The 19655-nt window shown below is 33.2% G+C and overlaps 1 protein-coding gene across 8 annotated transcripts in view; it reads left to right on the top strand.

Moving 5' to 3' along the window:
• The window catches only part of NOVA1 (NOVA alternative splicing regulator 1), a 151341-nt gene that overhangs the window by 128718 nt on the left and 2968 nt on the right, over positions 1-19655 (top strand). For all 8 annotated transcript variants that reach the window (XM_040560587.1, XM_040560586.1, XM_040560592.1 and 5 more), the window contains one exon: positions 19550-19655. This exon is cut by the window's right edge and continues 2968 nt beyond it. In XM_040560587.1, coding sequence (XP_040416521.1) covers positions 19550-19655 — 106 coding nt within the window. The remainder of the gene's footprint in view (positions 1-19549) is intronic.

Below are 19655 nucleotides of genomic sequence, written 5' to 3'. Positions count from 1 at the left end.
CCAATGCACCCTTTTTCCATGAGACTGATACTGCTCCTGATCTTAAATACTGGCCTTAAAAGAATAAAAAAAATCCAAAACACACATTCCTGCTGAAAAGTGAGTAAGGAAGAGTCATCACTCTTGGTAGGGGTCCTCTTCTCCTCCCTTATAATTTAGATAGGTTTAAGCTCATTACTGAGCTTATCACAGACTTTGTCATTAACTTACTACATAAACTTTATATTTACTTTTTTTAAAGCACTATTTTGTCCTTTGCCATTTACATTTTAACAAATATACCCTATATTTTCCTGCTTTGTTGTTACACCTGAAGCTATTTTATCATTTTGTATGCTGTAATACAAATTTTTTGGAGTGCTAATTGTTGTTGGGACTGCCCATTCAGTCCTCAAGATTTACAAGTTTTTTGAGCTTATCTATGTCATCTGCTTGCTGCAGTATCTGTAGTAAATAATATTTTCTAGCCTGCTTATGTGATGGGACCAAGCCAATTTTCTTGGTACTGCCTGTATATAGCAGGTAAAGCACACTCATGGTTTTTAGAGCTCATGAACTTACCTCACTTAATATCTTATTTGTTGTAGGAGGTGGAAGAAGAACTAGGAAAGAAAGCATTGGTTTAGTTTTCTGTTAGCTTTAGGACACGAAATTGGAAAATTTGTACAATACCAAACTTCAAACAATAAAGTTTATGACAGTATACAAATCGTGACGCACAAATAAATAATTTTAAGGATGATTCCAGGATACTAGATAGCCCTCAAAGGCTATCAAGATACTATCTCTATTTACCTATGATAATTTGATGTGAGGGTTATTTAAGATACACTGTCTCTGATATTTTAATTTGAATATTCACCTAATTTTAATTCCCTAATCTTGATGCCGTTTCTTATAGTGGTATTGAGAAAATCTATTTTTTTTTTTAGGTCTGTCACAGATTAGCTGATGGCGGATGTATCGTTTGAGTTTTTCAAACCTCAGTACCATATATTATGAAGCAAAACCAATGTGTAGTTATTTAACATTCTGATAAAATGTGCTGTAGAAGTACAGAGCTGTTATTACTGTAATTCAATTGTTCAGAATTTATGCAGTGGTAGTTCTCAATGAGAAACTACAGATAGCAACTTGACCTTTTTTCAACCTGTCAGATTGGTCTCTGATAAGTACAATCATTATATTTACATATGGAAAATGAGATCTGGGTTCCACTCACAAAAGTAATATACTATTTGGAAGAGACTTCATCTAATAGAAAATGTTTGGTATGGGCCCATCGCTAAAGAATTTAGTACACTGGGTTCTAAAATTACAAATACATGAAAACCGTAAACATAGTATTTTTTTTCTAGTTATAGTATCAAACCATTTTTTGTTTACAAGTAGATGTATGAGAAGGAAATCAGATTTGGTGTGGTGATATTTGTAAGGAATGCATCACGATGCTTAAGGGAAAAGAGACAATAAATGGGCTCTGTAATTTGCATGTTTTACTGACTTTTTCTGGAAGGCCCCCAACCCCAAACTTGTGGTATACCTTTTTGCCAAAAGAAAAATGCTTCACATAATTTCTCAAAATAGCACATTTCTCTGGATAGATTTCAGCAAGGATTTTCAACTTCAGTTTTACTAGTTACTCAACATTTGGTGTTCTTTTCTATATAGGTCTTGCCATCGGTATTGTAATAATGCAGTAATAACTTTGACTCTCCATTGAACATTGTGCATTGTGACAAGGTTAAATGGATGTGTCTACAGTAGTTACAAAGACATCTCTTTCTGCAGTGTGAAAAAGCCCTTAACATTTTAGATTTACATATATTTTTATGGATTGAAAATTCATATCTCTATAAAATTATTTTTTTAATAGGATGAAAATTTATTTTCCAATTACATGTTGCCTATGGCACACTATAGGCAGCAAATAATGAGTAATGTTTGAGATAACTTACCTAGAAAGGGCTAGGGAGAACTATTCCCTTGTTCAAGTGATAGGGGTCCAGTTGAGGTTCCGGTGCTTCAAAGGTAAACCTTTCCTGCTTCTGCTGTTCAGTGGAAATTCTTCATTTCATGGCTAAATGCTAAGTAGAATTAACCTGTGCTCCGTAGAATAACTGTAAATACTTTTTCTGGTTCTCAGGTTAATGCATTTTTTTAAGTATATATATTTCTCTTGTTCTTTGACCGCTTTTTCCACATTATTCTTGCAGTTTCTGAGATCAGAGCTTTTTGCTTGCACTGTCTACTTAAAAGTTATGGATTAAAACTTTTCTTTAGAAACTACAAATATTGTTTAAAAAAATCATATATTCAAATCTTGTTGGTTTTTTCTTTTTTTTTTTTCTCGTCACCTATTTAATGTTTTTCCCCTTTGGACAAGTATTTACTTGTTTCCTTTCCCCATCCTCTCTCAGACCGCACAGCAAGTTTAGGCTTCACTGTTCATTGTTCCTTTCTGAATGTAGGGGAAATGTTGGGAGCATTCATGAGGCATAGGGAAAGATGTAGCTTTCTCATGGCAGAGTCTCTGAACACTGCTGGCATATTTTTCACTGAATGTCTTGAATGATCTGCTACATGCAGTCTTGTAAGTAGAAACACGATTTCACGTTTACATATTTTGTTTTTATTTTATGCTTGAAAAGAATTAGAATCAATTAGCTTCACATGTCATCCTCTCTTCAAAGAGATTCACTTTCTCAGGGTAATGGCCAACATTATCGTTTCTTTCAATGAATCATAGGATGGATTGGATTGGAAGGGACCTTAAAGATCATCTAGTTCCAACCATTGTACCATGGGCAGGGACACCTTCTGCTAGAGCAGGTTGCCCAAAGTCCCATCCAGCCTGGACTTGAACACTTGCAGGGATGGGGAATCCACAGCTTGTCTGGCCAACCTGTTCCAGTGCCTCACCACCTCCTTATTCCTCTGAGTAAAGAATTTCTTCCTTATATCTAATCTAAACCTCCCTTCTTTTAGTTTAAAGCCATTACTCCTTTTCTTATCATTACGCTCCCTGATGAGAGTCTCTCTCCAGTTTTCCTGTAGGCCCACTGGAAGGCAGCTATAAGGCCTCTCCAAAGCCTTCTCTTCTCCAGGCTGAACAACCCGAACTCCCTAAGCCTGTCTTCATAGGAGGGTCCTCCAGCACATTGATCATCTTTGTGGCCCTCCTCTGAACTTGCTCCAACAGGTCCGTGCCCTTCTTATGATGGGAGCCCTGGAGCTGAATGCACTAATCCAGGTGGGGTCTGTGTTTTAAGCTCTGTCCCATGTAACCTAAAGTTGGCACTGTCAAACTTTGTCAAAGATTAAATTTGACTTCTAGTCCTTCAAACTCATACTAGACATGCTATTTATCAGACCTAGTACTGGGAGGAAAAAAAAAACAACCAACCAACCATATTCTAAGATACACAACACAGAGTCACTTGGTGTGCTCTATATTGTTTGAACAAATCTGAAGTTCAGAGCAATTTCCAGAATGCAAATCTGGATGACTTTATTGTGTTTTTCTGCTGCGTGCTGTGTCAGTCACATGACGGTCATATGCATAAATTTTCAACTGATCAGAATTGTATTTAGCAGCTCTTAGGGAGTTCAGAATTTATACAATCAAGAGTTGCATGAGAATGTAGAAAGAGACATTGGGTTTACAGAGCTTCTTGTCAAACTGGGACAGATCCTGTGCAGCAGAGTATGGAGTAGAAAAGGCGATACCACATTTTTCTGACATGTCAGAGATAAGTAGAGTGAGGCACAGTCACCCTAGCCCCATTTTGAAGTTTCTATATGAAAAGATGATCCTGCATTGGCCATATGATAATTATTTTTTTTCTTTGTGCCATCTAAAACAACATTATTTTCCCAACTTGTTTGTAGGAATAGTACAGCAATACACTACTTTCTTGCAGACATCATCTGCCTTTTGCTTGCTTTGAGAATTCATCAGGTGGTGGGAAGTCATAGACAGATGTGAGACAAACCCACCCATGAAAATAGATGCCTGCCTGGTATAAACAAACAAAAAAGAAATGAATAATTTCTTTATATACAAGTTACAAAAAGAATTTTGTTGATATATTGCACTATAGGAAATAAGAAATGGAAAATTTTTCATCTTCTGGAGATAAGGTGCATCTGTTGAGGTCTTTGCCTGTAGCATAGCATCCCCGACTTCAGGTAGTCAATACCTGTTACTATGCTTTAACCTGCAGTCAAAACATTATGCAACTTCATCTTATGCAGAATTAGTATTTTCTCTTGGTTTTGTGCCTGTAGTTATTTTCACACATAACTTTTTTTTTCTCCCTGCAAGTAGATTAGACTTCCTATTAGTAATAAGTTATTTTGAGGCATAGCTTGCAAATAGTGGAGCAGTGGGAAGATCATGACCATAGACTCTAATAAATATCCTTAGAAATGCCCAGGGTCTGAGTTCACTGTTCTCTTATCTCCCAGTGATGTAAATTTCAGTCTTAGTATTTTGTAGACTTGAAGAGTATTTGGGGATAGAGTTAGTACTGGCTGTGTGGCCTTCTGCTTTCCCCTGCTTCTCAAATGTTGTCTTAGCAAATGCAGCATTACAGATGAGCGTCTATCTGGGGTCTTTCTTTTTCTTATGTTATTCAGCAGTAGTAAACAACTGCATGACAATTCATTCAGTTTAACTTGGAACCTAGGATTTGAATAGGGTTAATAAAATAAAAATTACTATTTCCTTAAAGTCTCCACATTGGCAATTTCAACTGCAGTGTAAATTCTTGGTTCATGTTTCTAGTAATGTAATATGCGATCTCCATGCTTCTCAGTTCTTCATGGTTATTTTTGTTGTTCACTTCACCAAAACATAAATGCAGTAAAAATAAAATATTTTAAGGTATTTTCTTATTAGTAACTGATATTAAATAACAGCTGCACGCTACGCATGAGATACGGAAACTCTGTCCATTTAAGCTCTTTACTGTGTTACTGGTTCATGAAATGAGATTGATTTGTGAAATAGATTGAACAGTGATTAATGACATTCTTTAATAATGAGTACTGAAGCAAAATATAATTTCTTGAAGATCATATGCAAATAAGTGCTCGTATAATTTAGTGATGCAGAAACAAGAAATCAAGTCAAAAGATAAGCAGATCTTTGAAGGCTATATATTGATCTATTATATTTGAAATGTTTAATAAAATAACTCTAAACGTTGTCCAAAACCAATATTATCACGTTCTGTTTTAGAAACAGAAGGAAATGATATAATTAGCTCTTTGTTAAAGAAAGTTCACAGGTTATAGTTCACTTATATTTGAGTCTTTAAGAGGCTCATCCCCTCCTTTAATTATTTCACAAGTAATTAGGTAAGTCATGTTACACTTCACATGAACACTTACAGTGAAGACTGCTTTGCTTTATGCAATGTGAGTGTATATACTAGGGGTTGTCTTTACTGCATGCCATTTCTAAATACAAGTTATGCCTTCCTTATATTAATAGCAACATGAGCGACAATAATTGAGGAAAGATTACAACCTCAGTGTGTTGAAGTTGTTTTGAAATCTGAATTTAATAATTTAATTTAGAAATTAGTGATGCCAATAATTTGAGATATTTTATTATAAAAATATTTTTAATGTAAAGATACCTTTCTGTTAGGTTTATTTTTATTAAAGACACTAGTTAGCAAACATGTACTACAAAATTTCTATTAAATTACAAATATTATTATTACAGCAGATATTTCATAAAAGTTGTTATATTCCATAGGGTATGTACTATTCCACATTTGCTATTCAAACTAAAATGGAATTACTTTGATATAGTATAGTAATGGCAAGAATTTTGTAATTCACAAGCCATGAAATGTTTAAACTTTTATTATACTATAATTGTCCTAGTATTTATACTAGCACAGAAAAGCTTTCTTTTTGAGCTGTCTGAATTTTATATTGATGGTAAGAAAAATAATAAAAATGATAGAAGAGAATATAAACCTGGCTGTTGGACCATGGGATATCTCAACAAAATTGGTGCTTTTTAACATCACCAAGAACATTTTGTCATTTCAAAAGTAATGAGTGTTCCATAGTAATATTAATAAAAACAATAGTTCAGATTGTGTGCAGTATTATATAAACTTTGAGATGATAAATCATTTATAAGGTACTATGAAGTCAAAACTGTTTAGTAAATATATTCATTTCCTCACTTTTATCAGATTTCATTTTTATTTTTTTCCATTTTTTTTTTTAATAATAAAAAAAATTGTAATCCATGGGAGCTGAAGAATATGCATATACTTTGCATAGTAGTTGAGGTCAGGGCAAGAGTTAGATGCTAGCACTTTTTCAGTGTATCTTTAAAAAGATTAAGTTGTAAATCCAAATTTCCAGTATATTAACTCCAAATTTATTCTTAGTATCCTACTTTTCCAAGTTAATGCACACATAATTACACATATGTAATATAGAAATAAAAATGTGTGACCTATACATGTAAATACAGCCATGTGCTTCACCACCTCAGTTGGTGTAAGTCATTTTTTTTGCATGTGGATATTTACATCAACTGATTATCTAGTGAAATTATACATGTACAAGTTATCTATATTCAAGTGATGCTTGTGCCTTGGATTTGTAATGCTTAATTGAATCTCAAAAGTTCTTGATTTCTTTTGTTTTTAATCTCTTATTTATAGATAGTTATTCTTTAATGATATTCGACTCCACAGATTCTCATTGTGGGAGAAATATAAGACAGAGCATGGATGTATGGACACAATATGTTTCACAGATATGCAATTTGATAAATATATACAAGATTCCCCAGTGAACCAAATTTAATGTCATCTAAATCCAGGATCTTCATTTCACAAGAAGGATGCAATTGTACATCCTATTGTCTCTTAAAATTGTAGCTTTTATCGATAAGCTAGGTCAACTTTCATAAATGGTTTGTCTTAGCACAAATCAGTCTTTGTTTCTGTTTACTCAAATGATTGCTAATTTCATTCATTACTTCTACCTTCCAGTGCTCTTTTCCTTTCTTTCTTTCTTTTTTTTTTTTTCCCAGTAGTCGTCACCACTGGCTGGTGCCATTGTTGGTTAAAAATGTGTAATTGCAAGTATATGAAAGGGTAAAAAAAGGAGATAGGCTTATAAATTATTCATGTACTTAGGCATAGATTTACTGCTGTGAATGTGAAGTTCTAAGCCAGCCACTTAGCTTTAGGTATTGATATATTTTCCTAAACCAGCAGCTTGATACAACCTTGTTTTGTTCTCTGATTCTTGTCAGAGACAGTGTCGGCCTCTGAGAGGAAAGTTTTGTAGTGGCTTGTCGGAAGACTCTATTAGCATTAGAAGGCTATGTAGTGCTGTAGTAGTGCTTATTAAATTTGGAGATATCCACTCATTAGTGAAACTATGTTCTTTTTGTTATAAAAGATTCTGGTAATTACTATTTCTTTGACCTAGAGAGATATGGTTATTTAAATGTTTTATTGTTAACTTTCCTTTACTTCCTTTGTCATTTGAAAACAATTCTCAAATGATATCTGCGAGATTGTCTTCCTTAGATATTCATCGAGTAGCTCTTGCTATACAAGATTATTTTGCAATAGTTAAGCAACATTCAGTACAGAAAGGATCAAGCTGCTGGTCGTCTTTTGCAAAGCCATGAGTGCAGTAAAGTAGCCAGTGAAATTCGTAGGGTCTAGCCCTTGATACCATTAAGAAGTGTTCATCTAGATAGGCCAGATGCATTTTGCATGAGCTGAATTTCTTGCTATTTTTCAGCACACTTATAGTGAAAAACTATGAAGCTAGACAGAACAATCTGTAGGTCAGAACATAGAGATGCTCCTTTTTTCACATTAATGGGATGACCACAAGGACACTAATTCATGTCTCCCCTTCCTTCTGGACAACTGAGAACAGAATAATTTTCCCAGGATTTTAATTACAAATAATGTAGAAAGGGGGATGTTAGGGTTTATTATTATTTTATTTTATGGCCCAGAAAAGCGCCAAGGTGTTCATTTAGACATGGTACATTCATTTTCTATGGCTTTACATAGGTTGCTGTTTGCAACATTTGCAACAGTTACAAATGTACAAAAAAATTGATCATTCTACCATGTTTACGTCATAGGTATTCATTGGTGATACTATAAAATTTACCTTTCACCTTACTTACAATTTTGTGATCTGTGAGTAAAAAGCATATCCAAACAGGTGCAGGGTTAGGTCAGGATACACCATTAAAATGCTTGTTGTGTCTTTTCTCATCTCTCTATGTGTAACTAGATATAGACTGAATAGAAAAGATCTTAATATGATAGAAAAGGTATGAATATATATCCTAAATATAGATATATATGGAAGACATATCTATAGATATATATTTATTAACATTTTTCAGGGCAGAAATTTGAGGCCAAATAAAATGTTGGAAAACCTCTTGAAATAATTCTGTAACAAAGTGTTCTTTTCTTCCAAGATTTTGTAATGTAGAAGGCTTTCATTTGTTTTTGTGCATGAGCACACTAATGTGTGACATTATTGCAGCTGTGAGATTCTAAGACATGACAGGGAGAGGGATGGTTTCATTCACTGTATCGAGTAGTAATATTTCGCATTCCTTCCATATGGACTAATTTGCTTTTGTTTTTTTCTTATTGTTTCTTAGAATCAGCTGAATTGTGAACAAATGATTTAAAGAGGCACTGCTGAATATGTAGCTTCTGTGCTCTCTTAAGTCTGCTGGAGCTGTTAGCTAGATACTGAATGTGATAGGACTTCTATATACTCCATAATACTCAGTAACTTTTATGGAAAAGTATGTATAGTATAGAAATATAAATATATTTAGAAAAGTATATTAGCCATTTTCAAGTGATTAGGGATTTATTTTGTGTATTTACATTTCATTTTTTGCATCAGATCTTTTTTTTGGCAAATTTTATTTTTTTGCATCAAATGTTCTGTCAGTGGGTACATGATTAACAAGTATTTTCCTTTTTTCTTCTTTTTGTTTTTTGATGGTATGCGTAGCTAGATTTTAATTAAAATTAATTAAGTCCTTTTAATTTAATCCTTTAAAAAATATTCAGTTCTACCATCTTGTCATATCTCAAGGAAAAATGATGTTTACTAAATCTCATAAGGAAGTAATGAGAAAATTTATATTTGCATGGCTCTTTGGAAAACATTTTGTTTTACCATTCAATGTCTAGACCTGACAAGATACCTCCCATTCTTCTTTTTCAAGTTAGAATAGTTTACATGAAGGACTTTGACAAGAACGGCGAAGTTTTTACACAGAGGAATTATACCCCTGATCAGTGATTCACAAATTCTGCATTACAAGATTATTAAGGACACATTCAACAACAACAGCAACAAAAATGACATGGACATGCAGTCATAATTCAGAATTCACCAAGACTATCATCACTTTTTTAAACAAGTACCCGAATATATGATTTTTTTTTTTTTTTTTATGGTTTAAATAAGTGGTTTGGCTATTCGGTTTTCTGAATGTGCAAGTATGCCTTTTGGGTTATGATGCCTAAATAATCATCCAGGAGTCTTTACAAATCCGTCTTTTCCATACTTGAAATGATTCTGCTGTAGCATAGCATTTCCATACCTTTGAAAAGAGAGGTCTCCCGCAGATGGTATAGTGTTGAGAAGTTAAATTTTCTGTATTGTCAAATGTTCTTGATGAATGTGTTACATATTTTGTAAAAATCAACTTTGCCAAAGATGGCCTGAAAATAATTCAGCAGTGTTTGCACCTTATCACTCTACCAAATCCTACAGATAGATTCATTTGAAATGCAGCTTTTCAGATTTTGACCATTCCTACCTGGAATGCGATTTTCATTTTAAATTTGGATTTAAGTCCTAAGGTAATTTGGGAATTTGGCCAGCAGTGCAAGAGAGTGATATTTTCAATGTATTTCTAAGATCTTGTTAGATCCTGTTTTCAGCTTTTCCATGCTTTCGAGTTTCAGACAGCTTCAGTGAAATGTGCTATAGGCAATGGCAATGTGGCTATGTGCCGTTGTACATTCCTATTGGTTGTCCTTTCCTTGGACTTGAATTAAGTGGGATAACTAAACTATGTAATTTTGTTTGCCTTTTTATTTTATTTTATGTTTTTAAGTATATTATTGTGTATTTTATCTGTGTTTATCAAAGCTCACAGTGAACCTTGAGTCACTTTTAGGTATAATCGTGGAATGGCTAGGATTGGAAGGGACCTTACAGATCATCTAGTTCCAAGCCCTCTGCCATGGGCAGGGATGCCACCCACTAGATCAGGTTGCTTAGGGCCTCATCCAACCTGGGCTTGAATAAAGGGTACCCATGAGGTTCTCTCATATTTAATCTTTCATATTTATCGTGAAAATTTCTATTTTAGCTAAGGACATACACTTAGACTTGTCTTGAACTTGCAGTGCTCAACCATAAAAAATTGGGTAGCCTTAGTCTCTTTGAAATCAATAGGAAATGAATTCCTGTCTGTGCATATAGGTCATCAAACTTAACTCTATGATCTGCTACTAAGAGCATGTCAGATCTCCTCTATGTTTCAAGCACAGGCTTTCTTCTAGTAACTGCTTTCATCAAGTGTAAAATGTCCAGTTAAAATACAGTATATCACTTATAACAAGTATATAGTTATTCTGGTGCTGGGGAGTGCATGTGAAGCTAATGCTTCACATTAACTTTTACACAGCCTTTTAGGGATTTTCTTGAGAAGTGTAGAAACGTCCTTGTAGTTTATGTACTTACCTTTTGTCTGACAACTTTTCAGGAAAGCAGCCAGTTCACAGTGCTTCTCTGGACAATGAATAAATTAGCCATGAGGAGCTAAAGTAACATCTATAGTTTATGTGACTGAGAAAGTTTTTAAAAAAGGATACGCCACCTGTGCCCCAAATACAGTCAGGAATATCAATACCTTTTGGAATTCCTTTTTTACGAGTTTTTAACTTAGATCCTGTCTAATGCAAAACAATGGGAGTTTTCTCGATGCCATCACAGGCACATAATTGTTTTTAAAAGAATGTACGTTATCTACTTTTTTTTAGATATATTTGTATTGAGAAGTGTCTTTTCAGCAATTCCAGTAATGATATTAAATTATAATTACATGCTGTCTTGCAGTCAAAAGTATCCCAGTTTACTGTACTCAATAGTACTGTAAATGTTCATTATTTTATGAAGCCCATCCTTGTGTATATGGCATGTTGACAGGTGTTCACAACACACCTCGCAACAAATAGGAGAGGAAAAAAAATCACAGGAAGATTTTACATAGGGGGAAAAATATATTTTAATTTAGCTAGAGAATAAAGTTAACATTTTGCTGTCACTGAAAGTGTCATTCGGGCTTTACTGGCCAGTGGAGTTAGTATTCCTACTTTTTGTCCTATTAAAAGATGTTTCATCTGAACAATGAATGGCATAGTCAATATAGATGTCTGCTTTTCTGTGTATACTACGTACTCTGCAATTGATTGAAAGTCTATGATTTTTTACTCTTGCATAATTCAGCATGTAACCAGCTCATTTTTTCTTTTTTAATTGTAAAAATATGAAAAGTATAAATGAAGCTACTCAAAATACATAACACTTCCCTGCAAATGTAATTTGAATCTCATGAAACATTAATGTATGAAATATGGAGAGTTGTTTTTGTGCTATACTGAAACAAACTTAGAAAAGTTTCTTCTCTGTGGTATTAAAACTATGTATTATAGAGAAGTCATGGAGGATGCAGTTTCATATGTTCACATACTTTTGAACTGTGGTTTTGTGAGGTATAAGAAACTAGTCATAGACTAGTGTATGCATATGTATGTGTAATTTTAAAATAATAGTTTATACAAAACTAGATAATCTCATAGAATTGACCACCTGCATAAATAACATAGTTTTAATATTTATTCTCCCTCCATACACAACTTGCATGTGCACGTATCTAGTAAAAACTGTGTTTGAGAGAAGGTAACCTTTCCATTTATGTTTCAGAGCCTACAATATGCACACTAATGAGAGAATGACAACTAAAACAGAGACCAGAGAATTTTGTTTGTTTGTTTAAACATGATTTGCTAGTTCCTTGCTCTGAGAAGTTTGCATTCCAAATTACATCTTTAGTTAAAATCTTCATGTTCATACTTTAAAGTAGGCAGAAGCATAATTAACTAGAAGTGGGAGGTACTTTTTCTTTTCCCACAAAGAGTCAAGATTTAGTATAAAAACACTAATTGAAAAATGTTCCAGATTTAAGCTGAAGCAGCAAAGTTTTGCAGAATAAATAAATGTAATATTTTTTCCTTCCTCTAGTAAATGTTTCTCCAGTTTGGTTCCAAGGTTTTAGACCTCTCGATTTTAAGTGTAAATAATTCTGAATGTTTAAACTGAACATAGATTTGTATTATATGATAGTTACTAGGACTAAAATGAAACAATACCCTTGAGCAATGCAGCTTCAGCTGAAAGGAGGTCTGAGAAATGGAACAAAATAAACACTGGTGATAAACAGTAGAGGGCAAATAAGACAGCCCAAATTCCTACTGAAATTTAGGGACAGATACAAGTAAAAATTTTAGATGATGTGTTTGCCTTGTTATTCTAACTTATGTTTTTAGTAATCTAGTGTGCCTCTAACTTTAGAAGGACCTCTGCTGCTTGCAACAGATTTTTTTTTTTAAAGGATTAATTTAACTTCAAGCTTACTTGGAAGAAACACTAGTTTTGAATGTAGAAATACCACAAAGAAGCAACATAAAGAAATAAAGAAATGAGACTCATCTTGCAGTAATTTCTTGTAAAACATATGAAGGAAATATTGTAAGTATACATACTTCTTTTGATGAGAAGAAAATCTCAGGAACACAAACATTACAGGAAAAAAAAAGTGCATTATACTGAGGAAAAAAATAGAATCTAATATCTTCCTATAATCCAATTACACTTGCTCACAGAATATTTCAATTCTATTGAAAAATATGGAGAATTAGAATGAAAGTTGCAGAATTTAAACAATCATGGAAGGTGACAGCTAATGTATGATATAGATTTACACTAAAATTTGCAAAGAGCTGATTCTCTTTACATGGTTATTTTCTTATATTTCTAAATAAATATCAAGTAGAGAATTGTCTAAACTCTTTTAAGTTTTTTTCTTTCCTTTTTTTTTTTTTCCTGAAGAGAAAATATCTAAATTCTTGGACTGAGCAACCAGGAATTTGCTCAGTGCACCACACCTGTGGAAAAAAAAAAGCTTATGTGATGTGTACATAAGGAACACAATACAGAGCTACTGAAATCAGTAAAAGACATTTCATTAACTTCCTTAAGGTTATGGATGCACAGTCAATATAGATTTTGCTAGCCTGGTAGTTTTGCCTGCTATACAAGTAGGATGAAACAAGCATATCCATGACCTCTTGAGCTTGTTCTGTCCTGGTATGAAAACTTGTGGTTGCCATTGGGTATGTAGCCAGGTACTTTCCAAGAGTTGCCTGATACGATGAAGCATGGCTGTAAGTTCTAAGTAGCTGAAGTGCATGCAGGTATTGTTATGCCTGTAGTGTACTTAGCTGTTTTCCTTTATCACATCTTTTATTGACCCTGTTTTTTCTCCAAGATTTTCATCATACTATCACTTCAGTTGAAGGATGGATGGCATGGGACTACTCATATCACTATAATCCTATTGTAGTAGTGTGTTTAGTCTGCCACCAAGAAAAACATTGGATGGCTCTTACTCTTCGTCTGCTCTCCATGGGAACTTGTGCTTTTCTCATCATCTCCAAGCCTATAGTCAGATGAGCAGCTAAAGTACACATAGCATGAAATTCTGATAGGTATAGAAGAATCTATAGAGCCTAGATGGAATTTCAGTTTAAAGTAATTGATGAGTACTGAAGCAAAGAAAAAAAGGGGGGGGGAATATATATATATGGAATATAGAAATTTACAGTTTAAGGCAATAATAGTTATTTGCTTTAGAGAGTATAAAATGTGGAGTTAGGATGAATCTATTGGATTAGAAATAACATTTTTAGTAAAGATTTAATTCTGTTAGAAGAGGGTAGGATAGAAACACAAATTGAAAATTTTAATAGCTAAAGAAAAGAACAACTATTTGAGAAGATTCATGGCATGATTTATAAAAACTTAATACAGATAGAAAAAGTAAAAATGAAAGCTGAATATTAGATAAAAAGCTCCTTGCTTCATTAATCTCTCTTCAGAAACAATCCTATGGGGTGGAAAAAGCAGAGGATGATGCAATTAAATATTGCTTTTGTGAAATTTGTTTGTTTTTCAAGTTGTGATGCAATTTTGTATAATCAGTGAGACTTTTTTTTTGTAATGTAATTTAGTGCAGGCATGTGCACTAAATAAAAGGATTGGGAATCTTGCTGTAGGCTATTGGAGGGGTTTACAGGATAGGACTGGGGATGAGGACTGGAGAGATGGGACATACACTTTTCTGTCCATACTAAAACCTTATTTGGTGATGGCTCTGCTTACCAGGAAGAAGTTCTGCATTGCACGCTTATTGCTGCTTAGCACAGATTATCTCTTTGCAGCATAAGGGAGGGTATAGGAAGTGTCATAGAACAATCTCTGAACATCTGGCATTCCATGTTATTCGACTGCCAGAACTGAGATGGGACTTTTAGTTTGGTAAATCAGAGGACTTGTAACATAGGGTATGCTGTCATTATGGGTGTGTGCAGCATGGGGTTATGCAAGTGGGTTGTCAATAAAAGGAAAAGGATTAAAGAATCAGCTGATGCAGAGTTTAGGAGTTTAGAATTTTGCAGCATGAAATGGTGATAGTGACTTAAAGCAATTTGAATCCTGTCCTCAGGACATAATGACAGATCCTTCAAGTACAAAGCATCCTTCTCTGAAATGCAGTTTCATCAAACCTCTGCTAATTTCACAGGGAACAGAGGGCAATAAACTGCTTTCGGGTTTGAGCCCTTCATAAGCACTACAGTTTCTTGACTGTTGCACCTTTGTCAAGGCTTTTTAAAGACAGCGTTGTGTTGGTGAAAACATTGCAATGAAATTATTTCAAATTGTTTGATCCTTTTTCAGGAGAGAAGTAGTTTACTCTGAGCCTGATTTTGACGTTCCTTAGAATAACACAAATAGGATGAGGGTGATGCCAGTGGAAGTAATTAATTTGCCTTGTGAGTAAGCAAATGTCATGATTGCAATCCTTATTTTTATAAAACCTATTTAGCATGAGATGAAGGTTGAATGCCTTCCTTCCCCCTCCTTGGCTTATGGCATTTGAAAAAAAATCAGATTGCATATACATTTTAAACTTGTTTATTATTGTTTTGGATACTCACTCTCCTTATTGCAACATAAATTTCAATATAGCCAAGAGCGTACACATGAGCCTCGAAACCTAACCTTCCTGTATACTCAGAGACCTTTATTAGATAGCTCAGAGCACTTAGTTTGTATATTATTTAGGTTTTTCATTTCTGAATCCAAATAACTTTCTGAACTACTTATCTAAAAAAAAGAGTAAGAGCACTGTCCAATTTCCCTGAAAGACAAGAAAATTCAGTATGTATATACAAGCGGTGGTACAAGTAATAAAACAAAATAGATAATTGCTTTTTCAACTTCTGTTTTTTTGACAGGAGTTGAGACCAATAATTTTATTGTATGATTTCATACCTTGTAACTACTTGACCTTATGGTTTTTAGGCTTCATCAGAAAATAAAATATATATTTAATATATGCTGGCACTTAGAGGTCTGTGCCCTGTTATGTTAGATACTGTATTAGTATGCAACACAACCAATGCTTGTCCTAAAGCTTTGATATTCCAGCATTTAAATCATGGAAATTCAAGTGAATACAGGAAACAGATGGTAAATTACAAATTGTTAGCAAGATTAATATGACCTAAATAAATAAATAAAAATCCTAAATGTTTTGCTTTTTAACATACTTATCTCCATTTTTAAATAACATTTTCACGTAGTCGTCGCAAATACAGGCACTTTACATTTGAATATCTCAACATAATGCAAATGTTGCCATTCATTTCATCAAGAGTAGGATTTTACCTTTGTTTTAAGTAAAACGCATAATGTTGCATTTATATTTTGTTAAAAGTGAACTTCAACTGTAATATTTTTTTGTGATGTCTTACTATGAAATAGATTGTGCGTATTATCTAATGTTTAGATAACTGTAAATTTTTTAAATTTGTGATATATGATAATTGGTGTAATTTCCACGCTGGAAAGGTTTGTATATCAAAGGATATTGGTGGCATTTTCCTATAATAAAAAAATACAAAAGTGTTATCAGCTAAGGTACACAATCTGATGTTTCTAAAATAGATGTTTAGAATTTTTGTTTCTGAGAAGCAGACAAAAAGAAAGAAAAAATGTAACATACAAATCAGTAACTCCAAGCTTTATTTTCCAAAATGCATCATAATTTGTTGTCTATGGCAGGGTAGAAAAAAATTTCAAGAAGGGAGTGGATGGGTATAGGGAAGGACATTGTTCTTTATCTTCACTGTGACTAGCCAGATAATTCTGTTGAATGACCAGAGCTGTTAGCAGTGAGCCAAATGAACTTTTGTAATATTAAGATGGAAAGTGGTAACTTCCTATTGAGAAAACCTTTCTTTTTTTCATACAGAGTATTCCCTTCTTCATTTTGTGTCCGAATTATTTTATTGGACTACACCAGTCCCTTAGAATAATCCCAGCTATATTACAATGACCTGGATTTTCATGTTTATTACACATGTAGCTATGTTATTACGTGTCCTGCAATGGTGTCATAAAATTAACTACTCAGATGTTGGGTTATGAGAGTCTTCAGAGCTTTGCACTGATGATATCTCTAACTGTAGTGTGGGCCCACTTCCACTGTCAGATTTGAGGTCAAGTCTGATGAGCTAGAGCTTGGAGCAGCAATTGTAGACTCTTTTTAAAATGGAAATTAATGGAATATATTTCCTAGGAAATTGTTGGGTTTGTGTTTTTTTTTTTTTTTTTTTTGTTTGGTTTGTTGGTGGTGGGTGGGTGTTTTGTTGTTGTTTATTTCTTTGTTTGAAAAGTTTTCACTTTTTTATTGCTTGGAAGATAACGCAATGAAAAATGTTTTTATACACGTGAAAGTTAAAATCCAAAATACTTTTTTTTGACTAACTAAAATATCAAAACTGGTTGAATAGGTGCAAATAGTGGCTCAGTCTAATTTTTCTTAAAAGTTCTACAATATAATTTGCTTCAAAAGACAAGATTTATTAAGGTACTCACAATACAGGCATCATAAAATAAAATACAATAAAATAAAAATTTTCAGAACACAGAACAAATAAAGCAGTAAGTGGAGCTCACTCAAAACACTCAACTTGATTCATGCTCCCAGCTTCAGTAATCAAAGTTCTGTGAAAGACTTCAGGTATTTTTTTTCACAGTAAGAAATAGATTGTTTGCAATCTTTTTTAAAAAGACTTTTTAAATTATTTTTTTCTAAATCTATTATCTGTTTTCACACCTTCTTATGTTCTTAGATTCTAGTTTTACACTGTTTGTAAGCACTTATACCTAACTTAATCAGAACAACGCACATTGGTTATGAAACCAAGCAGGATTTGCCAAGTCAGTTTTCAAAATCTCCCAATTAAACTATTAGTACATCTTAAATCAGTGGAGTCAGGTAAATGTTTCCTGTAGTATGTGGGAGGAAAAAACAGCAACAGAACACAGAAATCAGAATCATGAAAGTTTGTTCCATGCAATAAAAGGTTTGCAGAGTTTTGCAGAGTTTAAAGAGTTTTCCTGACTGTTTCTATAGAATTTTTTATTTTTGGATTTTTAATAACAAATAAACCACCTTAAAATGTATTCATGAAAAATTCATTATATTTAGCAATTTATTATATTTAGCAATTAGTTAATACATTTGTCTTTAGATCCCAAATATCAAATCAGTTCTAAGAATTGTTTCTTTGTTTTGGTGACAGGAAAACTGAAAAAAAGAGCACCTGAAAATCACCGAAAAGTTTGACAAATAGAACATCTTTTGTTTTGATCTCAGGGAACTTGAATAAAATTCTAAAGAAATTAAGAGTTCGATATATGCTACCAAACAATTCAGTGCAAAATGCAATATAGTATGTTAAATTTTTAAGGTACATACTGCATAAGTGGAAAATGTAAATATTTCTTAACTTTAGCTGGGTTTTCAAAGACTTGATTTTGGAGCTATCATAGCAACTGGAAATATCTATAATGGGTAAGACTAGAAAAAGCTTATTTCTAGGGCATGCATTTTTATTCGTAATTAGCTTGACTTCATAATAAGCTTGAATTTGTAATAAAATTAACATGAGAATGTTGCTAATAATTTTTTGATTGTATTTTATATTGACTTGTTGCTGAGATTTTAGATGGCATTTTAGTGAAAAGACTGACAAATTGGAAAGTGTTACTTCCACATGTGTGGTCCACAAAACCTGGATGAATGGATATCAGTAGGCTACTAAAATGTACTTTTGTTAAGATAAAGTAACATTAATTCAATATTATGAAACATGTTACATTAAAATTTCAATACATTTGTAAAATGTATATTGAAAAGAAAGGCTAAGAATACATATAAATATTGAATTTTTATCTTGGATGTTGTTCTTCACTCATAGCAATAAGTCAATAAGGAATAAATTTGTTGACATTAATGCAGTTGCATTAGTTTAAAACTTTAAACAGGAGGAAAGTTAGAATTTATAGGGAAATACCCTTTGTTTGAAGACACTTCGGTAAACATTTTAAGATGTACAAATGACATATTTTATTTTTTCAGAATCAACATTTAGATACACCTGCTGCATTTTCTTTTTGTAGGCTGAGTAATAATATGCTGTAGCACACAATGAACTTTTGTATTCTGATGTGGCTAATAGGTTGAACAATCAACATCATGTCCTATTCAAGACCAACTGTTTTGTCTGTCCATGCTATGCCATACTTGCTTTAGCCAAATGCTTTTTTTTTTTTTCAATGATTACTACATTATTATAGATGTTTCAAGTGAAGGTAAAGAATTTCAAACGCGTTTTGCCTAAGAAGTTGGTTTGCAACATTAGCCTGGAAAGAGAGGAATCAGATGAAAGCACTCACTTTGATGTAGTCTAAGATAATCTTTCCATATGAGCATAATACCTGCATTTGTTTAATCTCTTTATCTGAAATGTACTGTGCTGAAAGCAGTATATTCTGTGGGAGAATGGTAAATATGATTTTCGTGTTATTCTCTTTAATTCTTTGTATTGTATGTTTGAAACAGATGTGGAGCATTAAAAAGCGTGACAAGCTGTATTTCTTTTTAATTTTTTTCTTTTAAAACATTTTAACTAATTTGCTTCAATTTTTTCCTTCCTTTTATAGGGTAGCAAAATATTATAGTGTTTATGCACAAAGCAGAAGTATTATTTATATATATTTTTTTTAATTACAGGTAAAGATTATAGTTCCCAACAGCACAGCAGGTCTGATAATAGGGAAGGGAGGTGCTACAGTGAAGGCTATAATGGAGCAGTCAGGGGCTTGGGTGCAGCTTTCCC

This window comes from Cygnus olor, chromosome 5, assembly GCF_009769625.2.
Source record: "Cygnus olor isolate bCygOlo1 chromosome 5, bCygOlo1.pri.v2, whole genome shotgun sequence".
Taxonomy (NCBI): domain Eukaryota; kingdom Metazoa; phylum Chordata; class Aves; order Anseriformes; family Anatidae; genus Cygnus; species Cygnus olor.
Note: the sequence above shows the minus strand (reverse complement) of the source record. Positions and strands in the feature narration are given on the sequence as shown.